The 18917-nt window shown below is 42.0% G+C and overlaps 1 protein-coding gene and 1 long non-coding RNA gene across 2 annotated transcripts; one reads left to right on the top strand and one right to left on the bottom strand.

The window, feature by feature from the left end:
• The first annotated feature begins 960 nt into the window (after positions 1-960).
• Positions 961-17172, top strand: NIPSNAP2 (nipsnap homolog 2). Its single transcript, XM_065037041.1, has 10 exons — positions 961-1126; positions 5038-5177; positions 5257-5302; positions 9080-9174; positions 10923-10993; positions 11232-11372; positions 11784-11815; positions 14113-14207; positions 15043-15126; positions 15934-17172. The coding sequence occupies exons 1-10, from the start codon at positions 1041-1043 to the stop codon at positions 15996-15998; spliced, it is 855 nt and encodes a 284-aa protein (XP_064893113.1). The 5' UTR covers positions 961-1040; the 3' UTR covers positions 15999-17172.
• Positions 5551-14971, bottom strand: LOC110358523 (uncharacterized). Its single transcript, XR_002413002.2, has 3 exons — positions 14833-14971; positions 8889-8957; positions 5551-5688 (listed from the first exon to the last, which is right to left on the bottom strand). It is a non-coding gene; the product is annotated as an uncharacterized LOC110358523 (long non-coding RNA).
• Positions 17173-18917: the final 1745 nt, after the last annotated feature.

The following is an 18917-nucleotide window of genomic DNA, read 5'->3' as shown; positions in this document are numbered from 1 at the left end:
GAGAAACCAGACCCTGGCTGGAACGTGGCCCCACGCTCTGGAAAATGCGCTTCAGATTTACCCAAGCAGGCAGTAAAGGAGCTTCACCCTCAGTATGTGCGATACGAGTGTTCTAATAACTATTAATAGACATATATTATAAGAAATATTAAAAGTTTCCTGTTTGGGTAATGAATTGCATCCACATCTAATTGGGGAAGTAAATATTTCCTGGTATTGCCTGTAGTTTTTTTCTTGAGTAGCTGTGAAAAAATGTCTTTTTTTTCCTCCAAGATTGATTCATCACAGAAGGTTGTCAGTTTTTTTCACTTCACAGGTAGGTTTTTAGAGGGTTGCTCACGATCCCAATGTGCTGTCAGATTTAAATGTGACTACATGTTCATGGTCTGAACTGTATAGTAACTTGTTTAAAAGATTGATGCTAATCGTAGGTTAAACTTTTTTAAAGAGGACCACAATGTACTGTTGTTAAAGCACATTGTGTTATGATTTGCTCTCACAGAGCATTGATATATAAGTCATAAAATGGTGATGGAAGTAGCATAGTGAAGTGATATAAACTTGAATCCTCTGTAGAAATTCTAGGCAAGGTTTGCTAATAACTTGTTTTCTGTGTTTATTGGCTGGTTGCTTTTAGAATTGTCTTGTAACTATTAGCCTAATTATTCTTAATTTCAAGTAATTTAAGGGTTTGATGCTAGCACACACGACCAGTTTAGCCAAACTGAATTTTAATTAAATACTGCTGTAGCTGGAATGGTGCAAAGAAAGCATTTCAGCTCTTTGGGGGTGAAAAATTTAATCATCATTAATCATCTTAAAAAAAAAAATGCTTGGGCTTTTATTTAGTGGGCCTTTTAGGTCAGACCCCAAACCAGTGCTGGGGTCACCCCAAAACCGGGGCAGGCGGGGGGGGTCATGGGTTGGGGCGATCTGCGCGTGCGCGCCTGCCCCTGCGGGCGGTGCGCCCCTGGCGGCCGGCGGGGCCGCTGCAGCACTCCCCTCCCGCGCCGGCCCAGGAGGGAGGCGGCCGGAGCAAGATGGCGGCGCGAGTGCTGCTGCGGCGGAGCCTGGTGGGAGCCAGCGCTGTCCCGCGCCTCCCGCCCGGCGGCGGCCTGGCCCTCAGGTGAGCCCTGAGGGGGTGAGGCGGGCGGGAGAGGGCCGCCGAGGGAGGCTGGAGACGGAGCCGACGCTGTCCGCGCCTCCCCTCGCCGCGTAGACACCCCCCCTCCCCTTTTCTGACTGGAAATGGCGCCCCGCTCGCCGGGGCAGCTGACGGGCCGGGCCCGCGGCCCTCCCGTGGGGCGGGGAGTGCGACTTGCTCGGGGTGGCCTTCAAGGTCATGGGCCTCAAGGCCGGCCCCTTCCTCTCCGTCCCCAAGTCCGCCCCCGGGGGGTGATGGCCGCGCCGAGAGCTGGGTGCCCGCCGGTCCCTGCCGCCCGTCCGGGGCTCGGGCTGCACAGACAGCCCACGGCTACTCACCGCCGGGTGTCGGGCTGCGCAGCCACCCTGCACACACGTATCCCTGGTGCTGGGGTGTATGGATGCTCTGCACCCAAATATCTCTCCAGGGTGTAGAGCTACTCTGCATCCCAACTCCAGCAGACAACAGGGTGCACAGCCAGCCTGCACCTCATAGCCTGTGGTGCTGGGGGGTGTGGCTGCACACTCAACAACACCCTGTGGTGTCAGGGCACATAACCACTCATGGTGCCAGGTTGCACCATACCAAACATCCCCATCTCCCCCAGTGTCAGGCTGCATGGCTGCGCACACCAGCATCCTCCTGCCTTCACCGTGCACAGCCACACATGGACCCTCGAGTGTGCATGCCCCTCAGGTGTCAGGGCACACATATTCACACTTCCCGTAGGAGCTGTCATGTGTGTACACATGTGTGCGACCCCAGGGGTGTCAGGGCACATGCACAGACACATCCATCAAGTTTTGGGGTGCAGATGGTTGTATTCCCGCGTGTGTGATGTGCAAAGGGTCAGACATCCCACTTGGGTGGCAGGGGCACACACAGAGCTCTTGGTACAGATGTGCACACATGTGGCTTGGATACAGGCAGCAGATGCACGTGCTACCTGGGTGTTGGAGACCAAATCGGCCAAGCTCGGATGGGTCTACACACTTTTTTCTCCTCCTTTTCTTTGAAACAGGGAAAGCTGCTGTCTCAAGCCTCAGAATGGGCAGCAGCCCTTTTGCAAGACAAAAGGCATCACTGCAAGCAGCTGTTTAAAACAGGGATGGGGAGAGTTGTGTACGATATGTTGTGAGATTTTATGTGCATGTTTTGTTGGGTTTTTTTTTTAGTTAATAAACTTGGATGTCTGTTTAGACCACAAATCAAAAACAGTAAATTATAGACAAGTTGTTTTTCTTGCAGGCAGACATGGTTTTCTACAGAATTTAAATATATGACCTGATATCTCCCACCCAGTTTATATTTTGTTCTAAAGCAGAAGCTAAGTGGGATAGAAGTGTTTCACCATCATTTTTAATTTAGGCAAGCTATTCAGTGTTATATTTTCATGTTCACAGCCCAATATTTACAGCAAGAAAGCCAAGCCCATAGGTAACACTTGTAGGTTAAGAACTGACTAGCAAAGACAAGCAGTGCCTTAGAAGATTGCATGAAAACATTAAAGAGAGTTAAAGTATTGTTCCCAGAACATAAAAAGTTGTCAGTTGTGATGGTAATTCCACATAGTGTGTCTACATTAATTCTATTTGTATATTCACATACTAATTAGTGGTATTTGAGTTTTGGAACAATTTGAATACAATATCTGTTTTACTTGGAACAGCTATTATAATATTGTGGGACATAATGTTAAGAAGTTAGTTTAAAATAGATCTTTTAGATGATGGATTAGTTTTGAACTAATTTGAGACTGATGTTCACAACTGCAAGCCCAAGGACATGAATTTAGTTCCTACTCTTCCAGGGTTAATCTTGGGTACAGAATTGCCCACACAAGTGAATTAGTAATTGGTTCAGGGCTTCTTGATTTGTGGGTGTCTAGAATGACACCGGTAGTACAGGACTTCTCTAAGGGCATGGATTAAAAATAAGGCCCTGGTATCTCAGATTTGGTGCACTATCTATTGAACTTCAGCTGTTACCATTCTTTATTATACATAGAATATATATATTTAGATGGATAGTCATGATTTGTTAGTCAGTTGTTCGTGAGGAACTCCACAATAGCTGGGTAGAAGATTTTACATAAATGTAAAGTATTACTCATTTCATTGTATTGAAAATTAAATATACCTCCAGTTTTAGGTGCAGTTTAACATTCAAGTCATGAGACTCTCCTAATAGCAAAGGAATTTGCTTTTCAGTATTATCCCTGTAACTCCAGCTTACTCTGGCTGCTGATAAAGCTGGTTCACAAAAAACCCAGCATGATTATTTGTCTCTTTTATCCTTAAAGTTTGCTGCAAGCAATAGTCCTCATAGAATAGCGTTCTAAATATTAGCTTGCTAACTCCATTTAATAAAGGAGAGAAAATGGCAATTTACACATTTGAGTTGCAAAAATGAGCACTGCAGGCCTGGGATTGAGTTCTGTCTCCTAAAGCCCCCTTTGCTGTCCAGTGAGCATGAGCACTTAATTTAAGGGAGGTTTTTAAAACAACTTGGATTTATGCAGGGGGGTTTAACCATCTGGGACAGCTTTTGCTCCTTGTGGCACCTGCTGTAGATATGACAACTCAGCTGCAGCCACCTGGGCCTCATCTTCTCCAGCCGCGATCAGCTCCAGGCAGCTACGTGCCCTTTATTCTATAACAGCACCAGTCTTATCATGGAACGCCCTTTAAATGCTTGTGCTCAGGAATAGCTGCTCAGCTTTCAGCACAGCAACAAGTTGGTGTGTTTGCGTAGGACTGGAGAAGGCACCATTTTCAATAAATACACCAACAAGGTATTTACCAGTTACTTCTTAACATTGAAGGTCATCTTGGCTGCACTTGTGCTGCTGGTTGTTACTGTTTCTCTGCTATCAAATACTTTTCCTTTCCTCCATCCCGCTTCCACAGCGTAAACCAGTTCACTGTGTTATTTTCAGACATTGAGACTAAGAGGTTGATTGTTGAAAAACACTGCTAGAATGAACTGCTTTTGTGTAATGCAGACAGGCATGTTCACAAGGATAGTTTTCTCAAAGAAAATCAACAAGAAAGCTGATGTATTTTTGGTGATTGAGGGGTCCTCTGCCAGCTGGAAAAGAGACAACTGATTCCTTTAACACATTTTTAAAATGAGAGGTATCAGTTGTAATGTTTTGTGTACTCTGTGGTGTAAAAGGAAGTGGTGGTACTTTGGAAGAGCACTTGCAGAAACTGCATAAAAGTTAGATTGAAAAAGACAGTGAAATTCTTCTGTTTCAAAGAAAGGGAAATTGTGAATGTACAAAGAATGGGGATCTGTACCCCTGTTTAGTACAATTTGGAATTGAAATATTTGCAGGCTGTTTGTTTCCTGCCACTTGCAATTTTCCCCATATTAGACTTTCATTATATTTTTTCTCTTGAAATATGCACTATTAAACTTTCTCCCTTTTCAGAGCTACCTTTAAGCAACATAGGAACATATGGCAGTTACTTTCCTGTTTACACAGTACAATTTTTTCCTTATGCACACTGTCTTTTTGCTCTTTTTTACTCGTCTGTGTGCAGGACAGACCCAGCCTTCTTGAGCAAAGACACGATTAAAAAGAAGATAAATAGGCAGCAAAAGCAGACATCCACCCATCCCCTGCCATGTGCACAAAGAATAAAGTGGGTAGTATATGGTTAACAGTTCAGCTCTGGATCAAGTAAAATAGTTTGTGAGGAGGTAAATCTCAGTGGGGAAATCTTTATGTTGCTAGAGAGTGGCTCAGTGAAAAGTTTTAGCGACAGACCTATGTGTAACTGTGTGTTATGATAGTGTTTGCATTAAACTTGATTGCACCCTTCTCTGCATTGTGGGCATTTTTAGGACACCCTCAGTGACAGTATAATGTACTTGTTAATATGTAGGGGGCTGGGATCTTCAGCTAGCAGACCTCGTGAAGACAGTTGGTTAAAATCGCTATTTGTTCGCAAAGTCGATCCAAGGAAAGATGCTCACTCCAACCTTCTAGCCAAAAGGGAGACCAGCAGTCTGTATAAACTACAGAGTGAGTGATATTTTTTATACTTACCTTTACCATGTCTTTATTCTTTTCCTGCATTTCTCATGTAATGTTGTTGTTTCAGTTCACAATGTAAAACCAGAATGTCTAGATGCCTACAACAAGCTTTGGTAAGTGTGCGTATTATGTTTTCATATTCTAGATATGTTGATTTGATCGCAAGCTTTTCTGAAAACTGGCTAATATGATTATTTAGAAGGGAGGTGGAAAAATCCTTTTACTTTCATGGTATGGTGTTAAATAGATAATAAAATTGGAGAGAGATGGCAGAAGATACTTCACTCAGTTCACCATCTGCCTTCACTCTTGGAGGTGTCATTTCCTAAGCTGGAATTTAGGATGATACCTTTTGTGCAAATGTTGGTGGCATTTGTTGGGAGAGCTCTCCCCCTTCCCTTAGCTGTCCCCCAGTTGCTGGTCCGTGCAGGTAGATCCTGGTGTCCCAGCATGTCCCATTCCAGCTGCCCTGTAGGAATGTGCTGATGGTGGTTATTGTCTGTATGTAGGAAGGAAGGGAGAGATGACTGGTAAGTAAAGCCATCTGCCACTGTTCAATTGAATTACAACTTCAAGGAGATTTTAAAAGCCATGGGGTTGACTTTCTCATCTATATCCGTCTACAGAAGTAATGTTGCCGAGATCTTAAAGAACTCTGCAAATCCTTGGATAGGATCTTTTCATTGGGGCGATATCCTCCTAAGGGAATGGTACTGTTGTGAGTTTTCCAAAAAATGTATGAATTAGCAACATTTTAGTTTTATTACCTTAAGGACAGAAATATTAATCCTGTTCTGCCTACATAATCACTGCTCTGGAGCCAGAACAACCACCTTTTCAAGAAACACAGAATCACAGAATGTTAGGGATTGGAAGGGACCTCAAAAGCTCATCCAGTCCAATCCCCCCGCTGGAGCAGGAACACCCAGATGAGGTTACACAGGAAGGCATCCAGGCCTTTGAATGTCTCCAAAGTAGGAGACTCCACAACCCCCCTGGGCAGCCTGTTCCAGGCTCTGTCACCCTCACTGAGAAGAAGTTTCTTCTCAAATTTAAGTGGAACCTCTTGTGTTCCAGTTTGAACCCATTACCCCTTGTCCTATCATTGGGTGTCACCCAGAAGAGCCTGGCTCCATCCTCCTGACACTCACCCTTTAGATCTGTAAACATTAATGAGGTCACCCCTCAGTCTCCTCTTGTCCAGCTCCAGAGCCCCAGCTCCCTCAGCCTTTCCTCACACGGGAGATGCTCCACTCTCTTCAGCATCTTTGTTGCCCTGCGCTGGACTCTCTCCAGCAGTTCCCTGTCCTGCTGGAACTGAGGGGCCACAGCTGGACACAATATTCCAGATGTGGTCTCACCAGGGCAGAGTAGAGGGGCAGGAGAACCTCTCTGACCTACTGACCACCCCCTTCTAATCCACCCCAGGTACCATTGGCCTTCCTGGCCACAAGGGCCCAGTGCTGGCTCATGGTCATCCTGCTGTCCACCAGGACCCCCAGGTCCCTTTCCCCTACACTGCTCTCTAACAGGTTATTCCCCAACTTATACTGGAACCTGGGGTTGTTCCTGCCCAGATACAAGACTCTACACTTGCCCTTGTTATATTTCATTACATTTTTCCCTGCCCAACTCTCCAGCCTGTCCAGGTCTCTGGATGGCAGCACAGCCTTCTGGCGTGTCAGCCACTCCTCCCAGTTTCGTGTCATCAGCAAACTTGCTGATAGTGCACTCTATTCCCTCATCCAAATCATTGATGAGTATATTGAATAATACAGGCCCCAGTACTGACCCCTGAGGCACTGCACTAGATACAGGCCTCAACTGGACTCCGCCCGATTGACCACGACTCTCTGGCTTCTTCGCTTCAGCCAGTTTGCAGTCCACTGTATGTTTAAATTTGGAAACATAGTGAGCCTCACATGTTTCCAACAATAGCTCTTTCTCACTGGCAGTGACCATCTTGTCAGTTAAATAAAACATTCTTAGCATAGTGATACCCTACTGCAACCATTTTTACAAGCGTGTTGTATTTGCGAGAACACCAACAGGGTGGGGGAGAAGTTCACAACTCCCAGTTCGTGTCCTTGGCTCTGTTACTGATTGGCTGTACAGCCACGAGTAGGTCAAATGACATCTCAGTGCCTTCGTGTGTTCAGCTTTGAAATGGGGCTAGATAATGCAGAACTGTTTTCCTTGCTATGCAAACACAGAAATCCACCAGAATAACATTCAGTCATAAGGTATTTTTAGCTTTTTTGTTTTAAAAAAATAATTACACAGACGAGCACAATTAGCATTCATCCAGGTTGCTGTTTAAAAGCTTAATATAAACATGTCCAATTATACAAGACAGGGAACAATTTCCCTGCATTATTTGGTGAGCTACATAAATGTCAAGTGAAAGCAGAAGCTTTTATTTTCAAGGAAAGAGACAACAGCAGAGAAAGAAACAGCTGACAGTAATCAGATGAAGTATGTATGGTTAGATTTATACTTTCCAAACAAACCCAAATTCAAGTATTCTGGGGAAGAAAAAAAACTAAGAATGAAGTAATTAAAAAAAAAACTAAGCCTCTCTGAACTTCCTCTGCTCCTCTCCCTAAATTCAAGATGTTCAGGTTAATTCCTTACTCTATATCAAGTTAGAATAATCACAGTGGTTAAGGACCCCTTCTGAAGAATTAGGAGCAGTTCTTTTTAAAAAGGGAAAATATGGTGTTCCAAGGTAATCTCTGGCTGTTTTTTTTCTGTAATTTACAACAAAATACATTTTAGGGTTATTGCAATAATTTAACATTCCTGTTTAAAGCTGCCTTTCTAGGATCTAATTATGTTTTGCAAAAATGAAGCAATGGTGAAACATGCTTGGAAAATCATTCTGTCATATTATTTACACTACATAGTGAAAAATCTTGAGGAATGAATTGGTGATGAGATTTGCTTAAGGTTGTCTGGAAAGTCAGTGTAAGGATGAAGAGAAAAAACTCATATCTAATGACTCAGCCACAGACCAGCCTGTTCCTATTATTTGATAGTGTGTAGAGACTCATTACCCTTGAGCCAAACCGAGTAAGAGGGGTAATTATTCAGGGAAAAATATGAAAAGGCAAAGTTCAACCTAACTAATTGATGTATTAATCAGAGTACAGTGCAATGAAAGCTGTCTTAACCAAGTCAGCAATCAGTAAAACTTAATTTTCTAATGCTAATGTAGGTCACTCGTAAAGTTTGAAAAAAAATGTTAGAAATACTAGAAACACTCCAACAGAAATGTTGTGTCGGAGGTGTTTTTAAGGCAGTTTCACTGTTTGCTTTAATGGGTAAGTTGCCTCCAACTAAGACCGCTTTCTGAAACAGCAGTAGGCAATAAGGCTGCATACTATGAAGTATGGTCATTTGATCTATCAAAATACTTGGTTTTACTCATTCAGCTCAACAGAATTAATAGCGTTGTAATGGGTACAGAAGACTGTCCTTCCCTATTTTTGGATATTCTACCTCCCTTGATAAAGAAAAGCTTTTCTGAAAGCAAATCACCCATGTAGTTAAGCTGCATTTTCTTTAGGTAAGCCATCCTGATGTTTAATTTCCTAATGCTTTGGGTAGCCTTTTAGGTGATAGACATAATTTATTGCATTGAAAGAATTCTACCATGCTGTGTATTTGTCATACAGTCTAAGAAATGGTAACGCTTACCTTAAATTTACGTAGTCTTGTCGCTATCCTTCCCCTGGTATAGCAGATTTTGCATTTCGGCTTTCTCTTCTGAAAAGTAGAGCTTGTGAATTTTTATACCATAATGATAAACGTGTGGTGATTTGTTATACATATCAACTGTAGCCTCCCTGAGGAAATGCAACACAGTGTCTGTATTCCTTGTTTTCAAGTCAAGAGGTGCTGCCAAAGATTCATGAAGAAAAACACTACCCATGTGCACTGGTGGGGACTTGGAACACGTGGTACGGAGAGCAAGATCAGGCTGGTAGGAGATAGAAGTACAACAGAATGTAAAACCATACAAGTGAACCGTGTGCTTGGCAGGTTTCTTCTCTTTAAATCATCTCTGTTGACAGTAAACCTTTAGCAATGTATACAGAGAGGGTGTGTGTGCATCAATTATCAGTAGCCTTATTAACATTTACAGTGCTTGCTTTTTGTCTTGTTGAGTTTTACAGTGAAGCATTAATTCCTAAAACTTGTCCGGTTGTTAATACACTTTCATGTTTTCCAGGTGGTATATTAACAGTTTGGGGAAATGCTTGTAAAATTTGTTCCTGTGCTATTTTGCAGGCACAGATCACGTTCCTGAATATTTAGGGTGAAGGCAAAGGCTTAAAAAAACCAAACAAACAAACCGACAGATTTACCTTGCATTGGCCGGTATAAAAGCTATACTCAGACTTTGATACTTTAATTGCTGTATGATAATGAAATGAAAATCATTTGTGCCATCTGAAAAAATGATTGCATTGTAAACTCAACAACAAGCTAGGCCTTTACTGGAGGAAAGTGAAAATGTTTCTGTTCATGTATGGATACAGCCTGACTATGCAGACTGAACATATGTGGGAACTTGAAATTACTGAAGAGCTGCTCCAGAGGTAACTACAAGGAGTCTGGTGTAGAGAGAGAACCTGAAAAATTTCCTAGGCTCTGGGCATTGAAGGAATGGGAAGCCATGACTGCAGAGTGGTGTGGTGATATTTGTTATGTAGCTCCATTTTTAGAGCTTTATTAGCAGCAACGTCATTGCCTTGTTACAGAAAAATATACTCATGTCCACATTAATTTTTCCTGCATTTGCAGCATATTGCAATATTTACACTGAACAAAAGCAAAGAAATAACAGTAGATAAACCAAAAAACATCTGAGAAACAATTCTAGAAGTTGAAGGGCAATTGGGGAATGAAGACAATTGAAATGAGAATATCTTGGCCAAGTCTCATTCGTTGCTTTTGTAACATATTAACACAGACCGTATTTGTAAATGCATCCATAGCCTGCCTGGAAAATGTTATTGCAACAGTTCTAGCAGTGTAATAAAGCAGATTATGGGGTTTTGGCTTGTTCAGTACTTGTGCCCAGGCTGTGTTAATATTAGCTGGATTTATCAAATTTGCCCTGGGGATAAGACAGCAGAAGCAGGTGCACTGGATGAATTTGTTATCATAGTGAAGGGCCTTACGTTAGTGTCCAGTCCGCTCTCTTGAAAAAGGCACAGGGCTGCTTTAGACGAGAGAAAACAGCTATTGTGACTCTTTGAGGTGAAATATTGTTGCCCATTTTTCATGTCCTACAGAAAGTGTGTTGCTCTTTGTGCTTGAGTAGTTTACTGAACTAAAAAGTTTGCCACTCTGCTCTTAGATTAAATTTGTATAAAACACTTTTTTGGAGTTAAATCATCCAATTAAATAGAATCTCAATTTCAACTAGTCATGTAAAGTCATCATATCATACTAGCATGGCAACAAACGTCCTTTCATGAATCTCCATTATCCTCAGAGCAGATTGCAAATTTCCAAAAGAGCCCTTTTCAGAAATCAGATAATTCCATTAAAATGTTCAAATGTCTAGTGCTTTCTTTAAAGAAAATCTATTTTTAAACCTGCTACCTGACTTCTATTTTTGTATAATTCTCTGGTATGAAGAGCATTTGATACTGTGATACTCCATAAGATTTAGCATTAGTCTGTGACATCCCTGAAAACCTTCCTTTTTTTCTGTTTCAGTTCATCTGTGGAGATATGAAGGAGGCTATCCAGCTCTTAATGAGGTCATGAGTAAACTCCGTCAAAATAAGGTAATATGCATTGATTTTGTTAGAATTGGTTATTTTACTTGCAAGAGAACAGAGAGAAAAACTGCATATTTGGATACTCGTGTTTAGTTCAATATCTCGTCACTTCCTGTACAAACTTAGAAACATGTGTCCCAAAACCTCAAGGTAGCATTAAAAAAAATCTAAGCCACTGTACGTTAAACTGCTTTTTGTTGTTGAGACAAAATACACAGTTTGACAGTGATCACGTTGTTTTTAGGAATTCACAGAGTTTCGCAAAGAAAGAGGTAACATGCTTCTCTCACGCAAGAACCAATTATTGTTGGAGTTCAGTTTCTGGAATGAACCTGTTCCCAGAGAAGGGCCTAATATTTATGAACTGAGATCCTATCAGCTTAGAGTAAGTTTAATGTTTCTTTTTATGTTCAAATGTTTTTTTCTTTAAATGTTCCAAGGATGTTTATACAATGTAGATGGAAAACAGGTCTCATCTTTGAAATGTGGTTCTTATCAGAGCTGATGTCTGAGTCATTGTTGCTCTCAAAGTGTGGGGTCCAAAATGAAGACAGGTTCCAACAAGGTACTAATATCTGTAGGGCCTGTTTTCATTTGAAGGAAACTTCAGGTAAATGACTTAGAAGTAATACAGTAAGTAAACAAAGTAATTACAGATGATTATAATATGCTTAATGCTTGAAGGAAGCGATTTTGTTAATAAACAGTGTTTTCCCTGTGTAAATGTTGTGAAAACTGTCCAAATATTCTGACTTTCTTTAAACTACGGTTCTTACAGTCTGTTTTGTTTTTGTAGCCCGGAACCATGATTGAGTGGGGAAATTACTGGTAAGTGTTGCTTTAGCACTTGTGTTCTTCTATAGGAGAGATGTATGTTTGAAGAAGTGGAGGTAGCAGAACAGTAGCAAAGCAGCTCAGTCACCCAGTGAATGGCCTGCTTCTGTAATTCTGCAAATTGTAAGATAGTTATTGACCCTTCATTTATACTTCAAGGGAAAAAAAGAGGAAATCTGTGTGCAAACAACATCATAGGCTCTGTGGTTTGGTTTTCCTTCACTTAACCCTTTTAGTTTGATTGTAATATAGAAGAAACAATTTCAGCAGCCCTTGCATGAGCAGCTGACACGGAGTGGGCGTTACTGTGGCGAGGGCAATCACACCCCCGCCCCTCCTCTTGAAAAAGCCTTCGGGAAGGCAGCAAAGCATCGCTGCCCACCAGGTGCTGGAAGGGGCAGTCGGCTTGTGACGCGGGTGAGTAGCACCCATGCTGTGCTGCAGCAGCGGGTGGTGCACTAGGGTGTAGAGGTTGTCACTTTTGCTAGTTAGACTCTCTCACCTATTGCCACTGTTTCATACTGTTGCCAACCGTGGTCTTGACCAGAAAGAGAGCTTGTCTGAAGAAGACTGTAGCAACTCAGACAGACTGTCTGCCCCGAATCGTGGCTATTCAGGTTTCTGGCTGCAGGGAGTGCCAGAGCCTGCTGCTGCCCGGTGAGGATGGCCAGCATCCCACCTGTGTGAGGTGTGAGCAGGTGCAAGATCTGCTCAGCATGGTTGCAAAGCTTAAGGAGGAGATTGAGACACTGAGGACCATCAGGGAGTGTGAAAAGGAAACCCACTGGTGGAGTAACTCCCTGGCGTGCCACTCAGAGATGCTCCAGGGGAATACCCCCCAAAAGGTGATGAACCCCTTGCCCTGTCAGGCAGAGGAAGTAGATCTGACGCAGCCCCTGCCCTGTCGCTGTCGGGCAGAGGTAGGGGACAGAAAAGACGAAGAGGGTTGGAAGCAGATTTTAGTTCGGGGCCGTGGGCAGCCCCCCTCCCTACCTGCTTTGCTTCCCCAGGTGCCCCTCCGTAATAGATTTGAGGCCCTGGATCTTGAAGAGGAGGTAGGTGAGGATGTGGTGCAAGGCTCACCTACGAGGTCACTTAGAAAGAGGCAGTTGACTTCTCAAGACTGCTTCAAATAAGAAAGAAGGCTAATTGTAGTAGGCAATTCCCTTCTGAAGGGCACAGAGGGCCCAGTCTGCAGAGTTAACCCTTATCGTAGGGAAGTGTGCAGTCTACCTGGAGCCCAGATCAGGGACGTCACCAGGACGCTCCCCAACCTGGTGCACCCAACGGACTACTACCCACTGCTGATCTTCCAGGCAGATGGGGAGGAAGCTGCATCCTGCAGTCTGAGGGGAATGAAAAAAGATTTCAGTTTGCCCAGGGAGGTTGTGGAGTCTCCTACTCTGGAGACATTCAAAACCCGCCTGGACACCTTCCTGTGTAACCTCATCTGGGTGTTCCTGCTCTGGCTTCTTGAAAACCTAATCAGCAGCACCTTTGTGTTTTAATACATAGATTAAAAGCATTTGAGACAGCCTTCTCTTGAGTATATGCTTCTGATTTTATCTTATTTAAAACCAGTGTGTATTTCTTTCAGTTTACCTTCACTAAGTCCATGCAGCTCTAATGGTTGATAGTTAAATAATTTGGAGTATTTTCAATTATTGCAACAAAGGTGAGGACTTGGGTTGTTAGATGCTGTGTTGTCATCAGTATTGTCAATTGCATTTAGATTATTTTTTTTAAATAGGCATATCTGTAGTGGTAGCCAATCTGTTTTAGAAAGTGCAACAGATTTATAGTTAAAAGAGATGTTGACCTTATTTACATAACTAATCACAAAGTATTGCATGGGACAGCTGCATAGCAAAGGTCCACCTGGTTAAAAAAGATGGATTCTACTACTACATAATCTATGAGTGTGACAAAGACGGTATGACTGCAACTCAATTATTTAGTTTTAGAAGAACCTGCTGTAAAAATGTGCTGCCACTCTGCACTGTTCCAGCATTTATTGTTATACCGGATCTAATGTTGAAGACAAAAAGTTATTAATGCACAGTCTGGTGAAACTGTAAGCCTCTATTCTTATCTCATTTAATAAGATATATAGGTATATTTTAATTAGTGCTTAAAATCAGTGTATTGTGGATTTTTTCCTCATTTTTAATTACTGAAGTGTACTGCAAATGCTGTTTAACATTTGTGCTTCCTTTCAACTCTGCTTTCCTTTCAATTATCACTTCTTACCCAGATCTGCTGGTTTTAAAGGCTGCTTTGCTCTTCTGTAGGGCTCGTGCAATTCGTTTCCGACAGGATAACAATGAAGCGGTTGGAGGATTTTTCTCACAAATTGGACAGCTGTATATGGTTCATCATCTTTGGGGTAAATTTGTTTGCACTCTCTGCTTTTTCCTCACTGATCCATCCCCTAACAGACTTTTGACTTTGCCCAGGAGATGAGGCTTTTGCACAAGGCAAAGGAATGTCTTAAAAGACTGTTTTTGTTTTACATCAACAGTGTTGATTTCCTTCATTTTTTGTGTAGGTAACTATTTCTCAAACAAGCAAGCAAGCATCTGTGAACGTTTCATGTTTTGTTCTGTTTCTATGTACAGTGTCTAATGGCCCTTTCTTATTAGGGACTGCTTGTTTGCTTTCAGTAACAGAAACATGACAAGCCCTGTCCTGCCATCTCTTTTCTGCATCCCCATTCATGCTGAAGTCAGGTTTTTACGGTTTAGTTTCAAGCATCACATATACCTCACCTACAAAAAGGAAAGTCAAGCATTTATTTACATTACTACATTGTGGTGTTTTGGCTTTCTCTGTGTGTTAGTCTCCACAAATGCTTAGCTACTTTCCGCATGTTAGAGTTATTTCAGCTTGAAGAAACTGATTGTCTAATATTTATTTTAGAAAATGTGCAGTATTATCTTCATATCTCGACAATTCAGAATATTCCAGCATTAGAAATCTGGAGCTTTACTCCGTTGCATTATCTGTCTTACCTGCATCTAAGACATTCTCTCTCTTCCCCAGTTCCTTCTGTTTGCGTTGGTTTGGGAGCTTTTCCTTTTTGTGGAGAAGAGCTTCAGACTTCTTTCCTTCCCAGTGTTTGCAGCCTCCTAATTATGTCCTAGAATACTTTTAAGGGAGCTACTCATGTGTAGAAGGACAAGGAGTTACTTCTAAGCTTTGTGCTTGTTTTCCCTCACCAGCTTACAAAGATCTCCAAACCAGAGAAGATATAAGGAATGCTGCGTGGAATAAACCTGGCTGGGATGAGCTTGTCTATTACACAGGTAACCTATTAACTTCCGTGGAATGCTGGAGGCAGACTTTTGTGCCTGCCATCATTTTTTGTTCTTTAATACATTGTATAATGATAAAAAGCTTTGCGTCTCTGGTGTGTGCGTGTCTGTGTGTCAGTTCCTCCACTGTAAGGGGAACGAGGAGCATTTCACTAAGCCCTAAAGTGAACTTTGTAATTGATTATACAAACTTGGAGAATTTGCCTAATTGCTGAAAAATTGCTATGTTAATAGTAAATTTTTATACAAGAACCTCTCCTGTAAAAGAATAGATTTCTGTAAATGCTTAAGTTTATGTCCAAAAACTTAGGGAGCCAATAGTGAAATTTATCTTTGTATTAAATCATTGCAACTAATACTTCATGAAATACAGGAGCCTTGTTAAATGCATTCCTTTGAACAGGGAATTTAGACTTTGGAACTAGAAGGCAGGAGATCTTTGAGATCAAAGACAGCTTTCATTACAAAACTCAAAGAAGTATGCTAAGCACGTCAGATTTTGGTTCCATAGGGTACATTTCAAAGGAAGTATACCAGAAAAACGTAAGATAATTTTCATTATGGTGAAAAGGAACAGAAATATTTGTCTTCAAAGGAGCAGACAGATCATATTCAAAAAAAATCCCTTGTTCTCAAAACTGTTATGCTTTGGTTACAGGAATGTTGGTGGTTACTGATGACTTGGCATGCGCTATTTAGGAGAGTAATATGAAGACAATGATAGCTGTTCAAACTGAGTGTGCAGAACTGCTCATGATCTGTTAGTGAAATTAAACCCTGTCCCAATTTTTTTTTCAGTGCCCCTTATTCAGGAAATGGAGTCCAGAATCATGATACCATTGAAGATTTCTCCGCTTCAGTAAAGTCACCGATTTACTTGTGCCTACATAGATAAAGTGACAAGTATTTGTCTTAAATTAATTTATGGTATACATTGTATATCATAGTCTGAAATATAAAAGTACTGTATTAAGCTTATAAAAGAGACCTCTTTTCTTCAGAATCTAATGACCTTTTACTCTTATAATTGTGCCAGGAAAAAAACAAAACAGGACTGTACTTAAAATGTTGGTTAACTGAAAACAAGTACAAAGACGACATAAGTTCCTGTCTGAGACAGCTCCTCAGGTGAAGTATGGCATACAGTGTTTAATATATTTTCTATAGACAGTGCCCAGTGTTCAGTAACAGCAGCAGAATGGAGTGTTACAGTTGCCATGGCCTTTGTGTAGCGTTATAATGACTGCAGATTTTAAAAACACACGTGGGAGTTCTGAAATCAGCTCTGAAGCCCTCAGGCAGCTCTAAAATACACTGAGCTGTTCTAGCAGGTCTGAAATCAGTAAGTAGCTCTAAATTTATTATACAAACAGGCAGTCATTCGCTGGGGATAATACTGTTTGCCAGGTGATAATGTATGGACAGAGAATAGGGCATTCTGTTTGGCAAGGACTCTGAAGCCTGTTGAAACTGATCACACATTTGTATAGATATCTACACCTGAAATTAATTTTGTGAAGTTCTTTACAGACTTTGTTTGAAGTATGACCCACGGTTCTCAAAGAGATGCTGACAAGACATGATCCTCTGAACGTTGTTCAGGGATTCAAGTTCAGTTAAATACACTTATCTCTCTAAATAACTCGGAAGTCTAGGAAAAGGGGTTTAATTTAATAAGCAGTCATGACTTCAGACATACGCTTGGTCGGGTGTTTCACTAACTGTACAGTAGGTACTTACAAGTTGATGTGTGAAACTGCCGCATGTTGAGTCAATAGGATTGGCATAAAGCAGTGTATGTACCACTATGTCTGGTTCTATTTTTAGTTTCACTTTTAGACTATAATATATCAACACTTTTGGTGTCTTCAGTGATGTGAACATCCTGTCAGTGAAAATAATATTCTCTCTTTAAAGTGGCTGCAAGAATAAGTGTAACATACAGAATGTACAAATCAGTTACTGAATGTCCAGTTTGTACATTTTAATGAGTTTTCAGGAAGAACATACCAGTCAATAAAATCCTTCTAATTTTCACATTTTACTGGCACATTTTACTTGCTCCATCCTCCTGACACTCACCCTTTAGATATCTGTAAACATTAATGAGGTCACCCCTCAGTCTCCTCTTGTCCAGCTCCAGACCCCCAGCTCCCTCAGCCTTTCCTCACACGGGAGATGCTCCACTCCCTTCAGCATCTTTGTTGCCCTGCACTGGACTCTCTCCAGCAGTTCCCTGTCCTGCTGGAACTGAGGGGCCACAACTGGACACAATATTCCAGGTGTGGTCTCCCCAGGGCAGAGCAGAGGGAAAGGAGAACCTCTCTGACATACTGACCACCCCCTTCTAATGCACCCCAGGTACCATTGGCCTTCCTGGCCACAAGGGCCCAGTGCTGGCTCATGGTCATCCTGCTGTCCCCAGGACCCCCAGGTCCCTTTCCCCTACACTGCTCTCTAACAGGTCATTCCCCAACTTACACTGGAACCTGGGGTTGTTCCTGCCCAGATACAAGACTCTACACTTGCCCTTGTTATATTTCATTACATTTTTCCTTGCCCAACTCTCCAGCCTGTCCAGGTCTCTGGATGGCAGCACAGCTTCTGGCGTGTCAGCCACTCCTCCCAGCTTGGTGTCATCAGCAAACTTGCTGACAGTCACTCTATTCCCTCGTCCAAATCATTGATGAATATATTGAATAATACAGGCCCCAGTACTGACCCCTGAGGCGCTCCACGAAATACAGGCCTCCAACTGGACTCCGCTTCACTGACCACAACTCTCTGGCTTCTTCCCTTCAGCCAGTTCACAGTCCACTGTTCATTTGAACAAAGTATTTGATCTGATTCTTGTCTGTTTTCATGTTTTCCTCCTGTTGTCAACTGATTATGGGACTTTATTGAGTAAAATTCTGTACTATGTTAGCTTGATGTTCTTAGCTTGGCATACTCAGTGAACCAAGTATGTCATTTCAGCTGTTCCTTCTTGTAAATCAGTATCAGCTTCCAGTCCTAGTTATTTCTCCCAGTATCCTCCCATGTTTCTTGTTCCTAGAGAATTCTCCTTGTAACTTACCTCTCATAACCAGGAATTTTGGTCAGAGACAAAACACTTTTGGACTTAGAGGATTTTGTGGGTTTTGATGCAATACGTGTTTCTTACCTTCAGCCAGGAGCACTAGGAATTAAACTCACTCAAGCAGAGCTCTTGTTGTTCAAGGCCCGTGAAGTTTGCCTGAATAAGAAACCTAAGCAATAACTGGATGTCCTGTGGGGTGACATCGTACAGCACAAGTCTCTTCAGATGTGAATTCCCAGTGGTGGTGTTCAATGTGTTGTGAATGTGCCTCCTGTCGTTCTGAGTTTGGAACTCATGCTCTGACTCTCATAAGAGAGAGATTAGTTTCTGTCACTTGAGTTTACGTAGTGATCTGTAACTAACTGAACGTAACACAGTAGATAAATAAGTAATGCCATTCTTCTCTTGCTTCCTTTCACCTGAACCCTTTTTGAAGTTGGTTTTCCCCTGCTGACAACACTGTTGTGATTTTTCCCTCTTAATTTCATGGCCGTGTCTGCCTTCTTCCTTTGGCTAGCAATACCTCAGCATTATGTAGAGCAGAATTTGTAGAATTCAAACTGGAGTCACTTCAGTGGTTGAAAAGTGGGGCACAGTGCCTGGAAGGGTCTCTGGTATTATAATTATCTATTCTTGTTCCACTGTAAGAAAGACACAATTAAACACCAAGTTAAGTTGTGCTGTAGTCTTCCTAGAAAAGACT

Source organism: Columba livia, chromosome 20, assembly GCF_036013475.1.
Source record: "Columba livia isolate bColLiv1 breed racing homer chromosome 20, bColLiv1.pat.W.v2, whole genome shotgun sequence".
Classification (NCBI taxonomy): domain Eukaryota; kingdom Metazoa; phylum Chordata; class Aves; order Columbiformes; family Columbidae; genus Columba; species Columba livia.
The sequence above is the reverse complement of the archived record's forward strand: the minus strand, read 5'-3'. Positions and strand labels throughout refer to the sequence as shown.

Coding starts and splice junctions, on each gene's coding strand:
- NIPSNAP2 (XM_065037041.1), top strand. CDS start 1,041: ATGGCGGCGCGAGTGCTGCTGCGGCGGAGCCTGGTGGGAGCCAGCGCT. Junction 10,994..11,231: donor GTAAACTCCGTCAAAATAAG/GTAATATGCATT, acceptor CGTTGTTTTTAG/GAATTCACAGAGTTTCGCAA. Junction 14,208..15,042: donor TATGGTTCATCATCTTTGGG/GTAAATTTGTTT, acceptor TTCCCTCACCAG/CTTACAAAGATCTCCAAACC.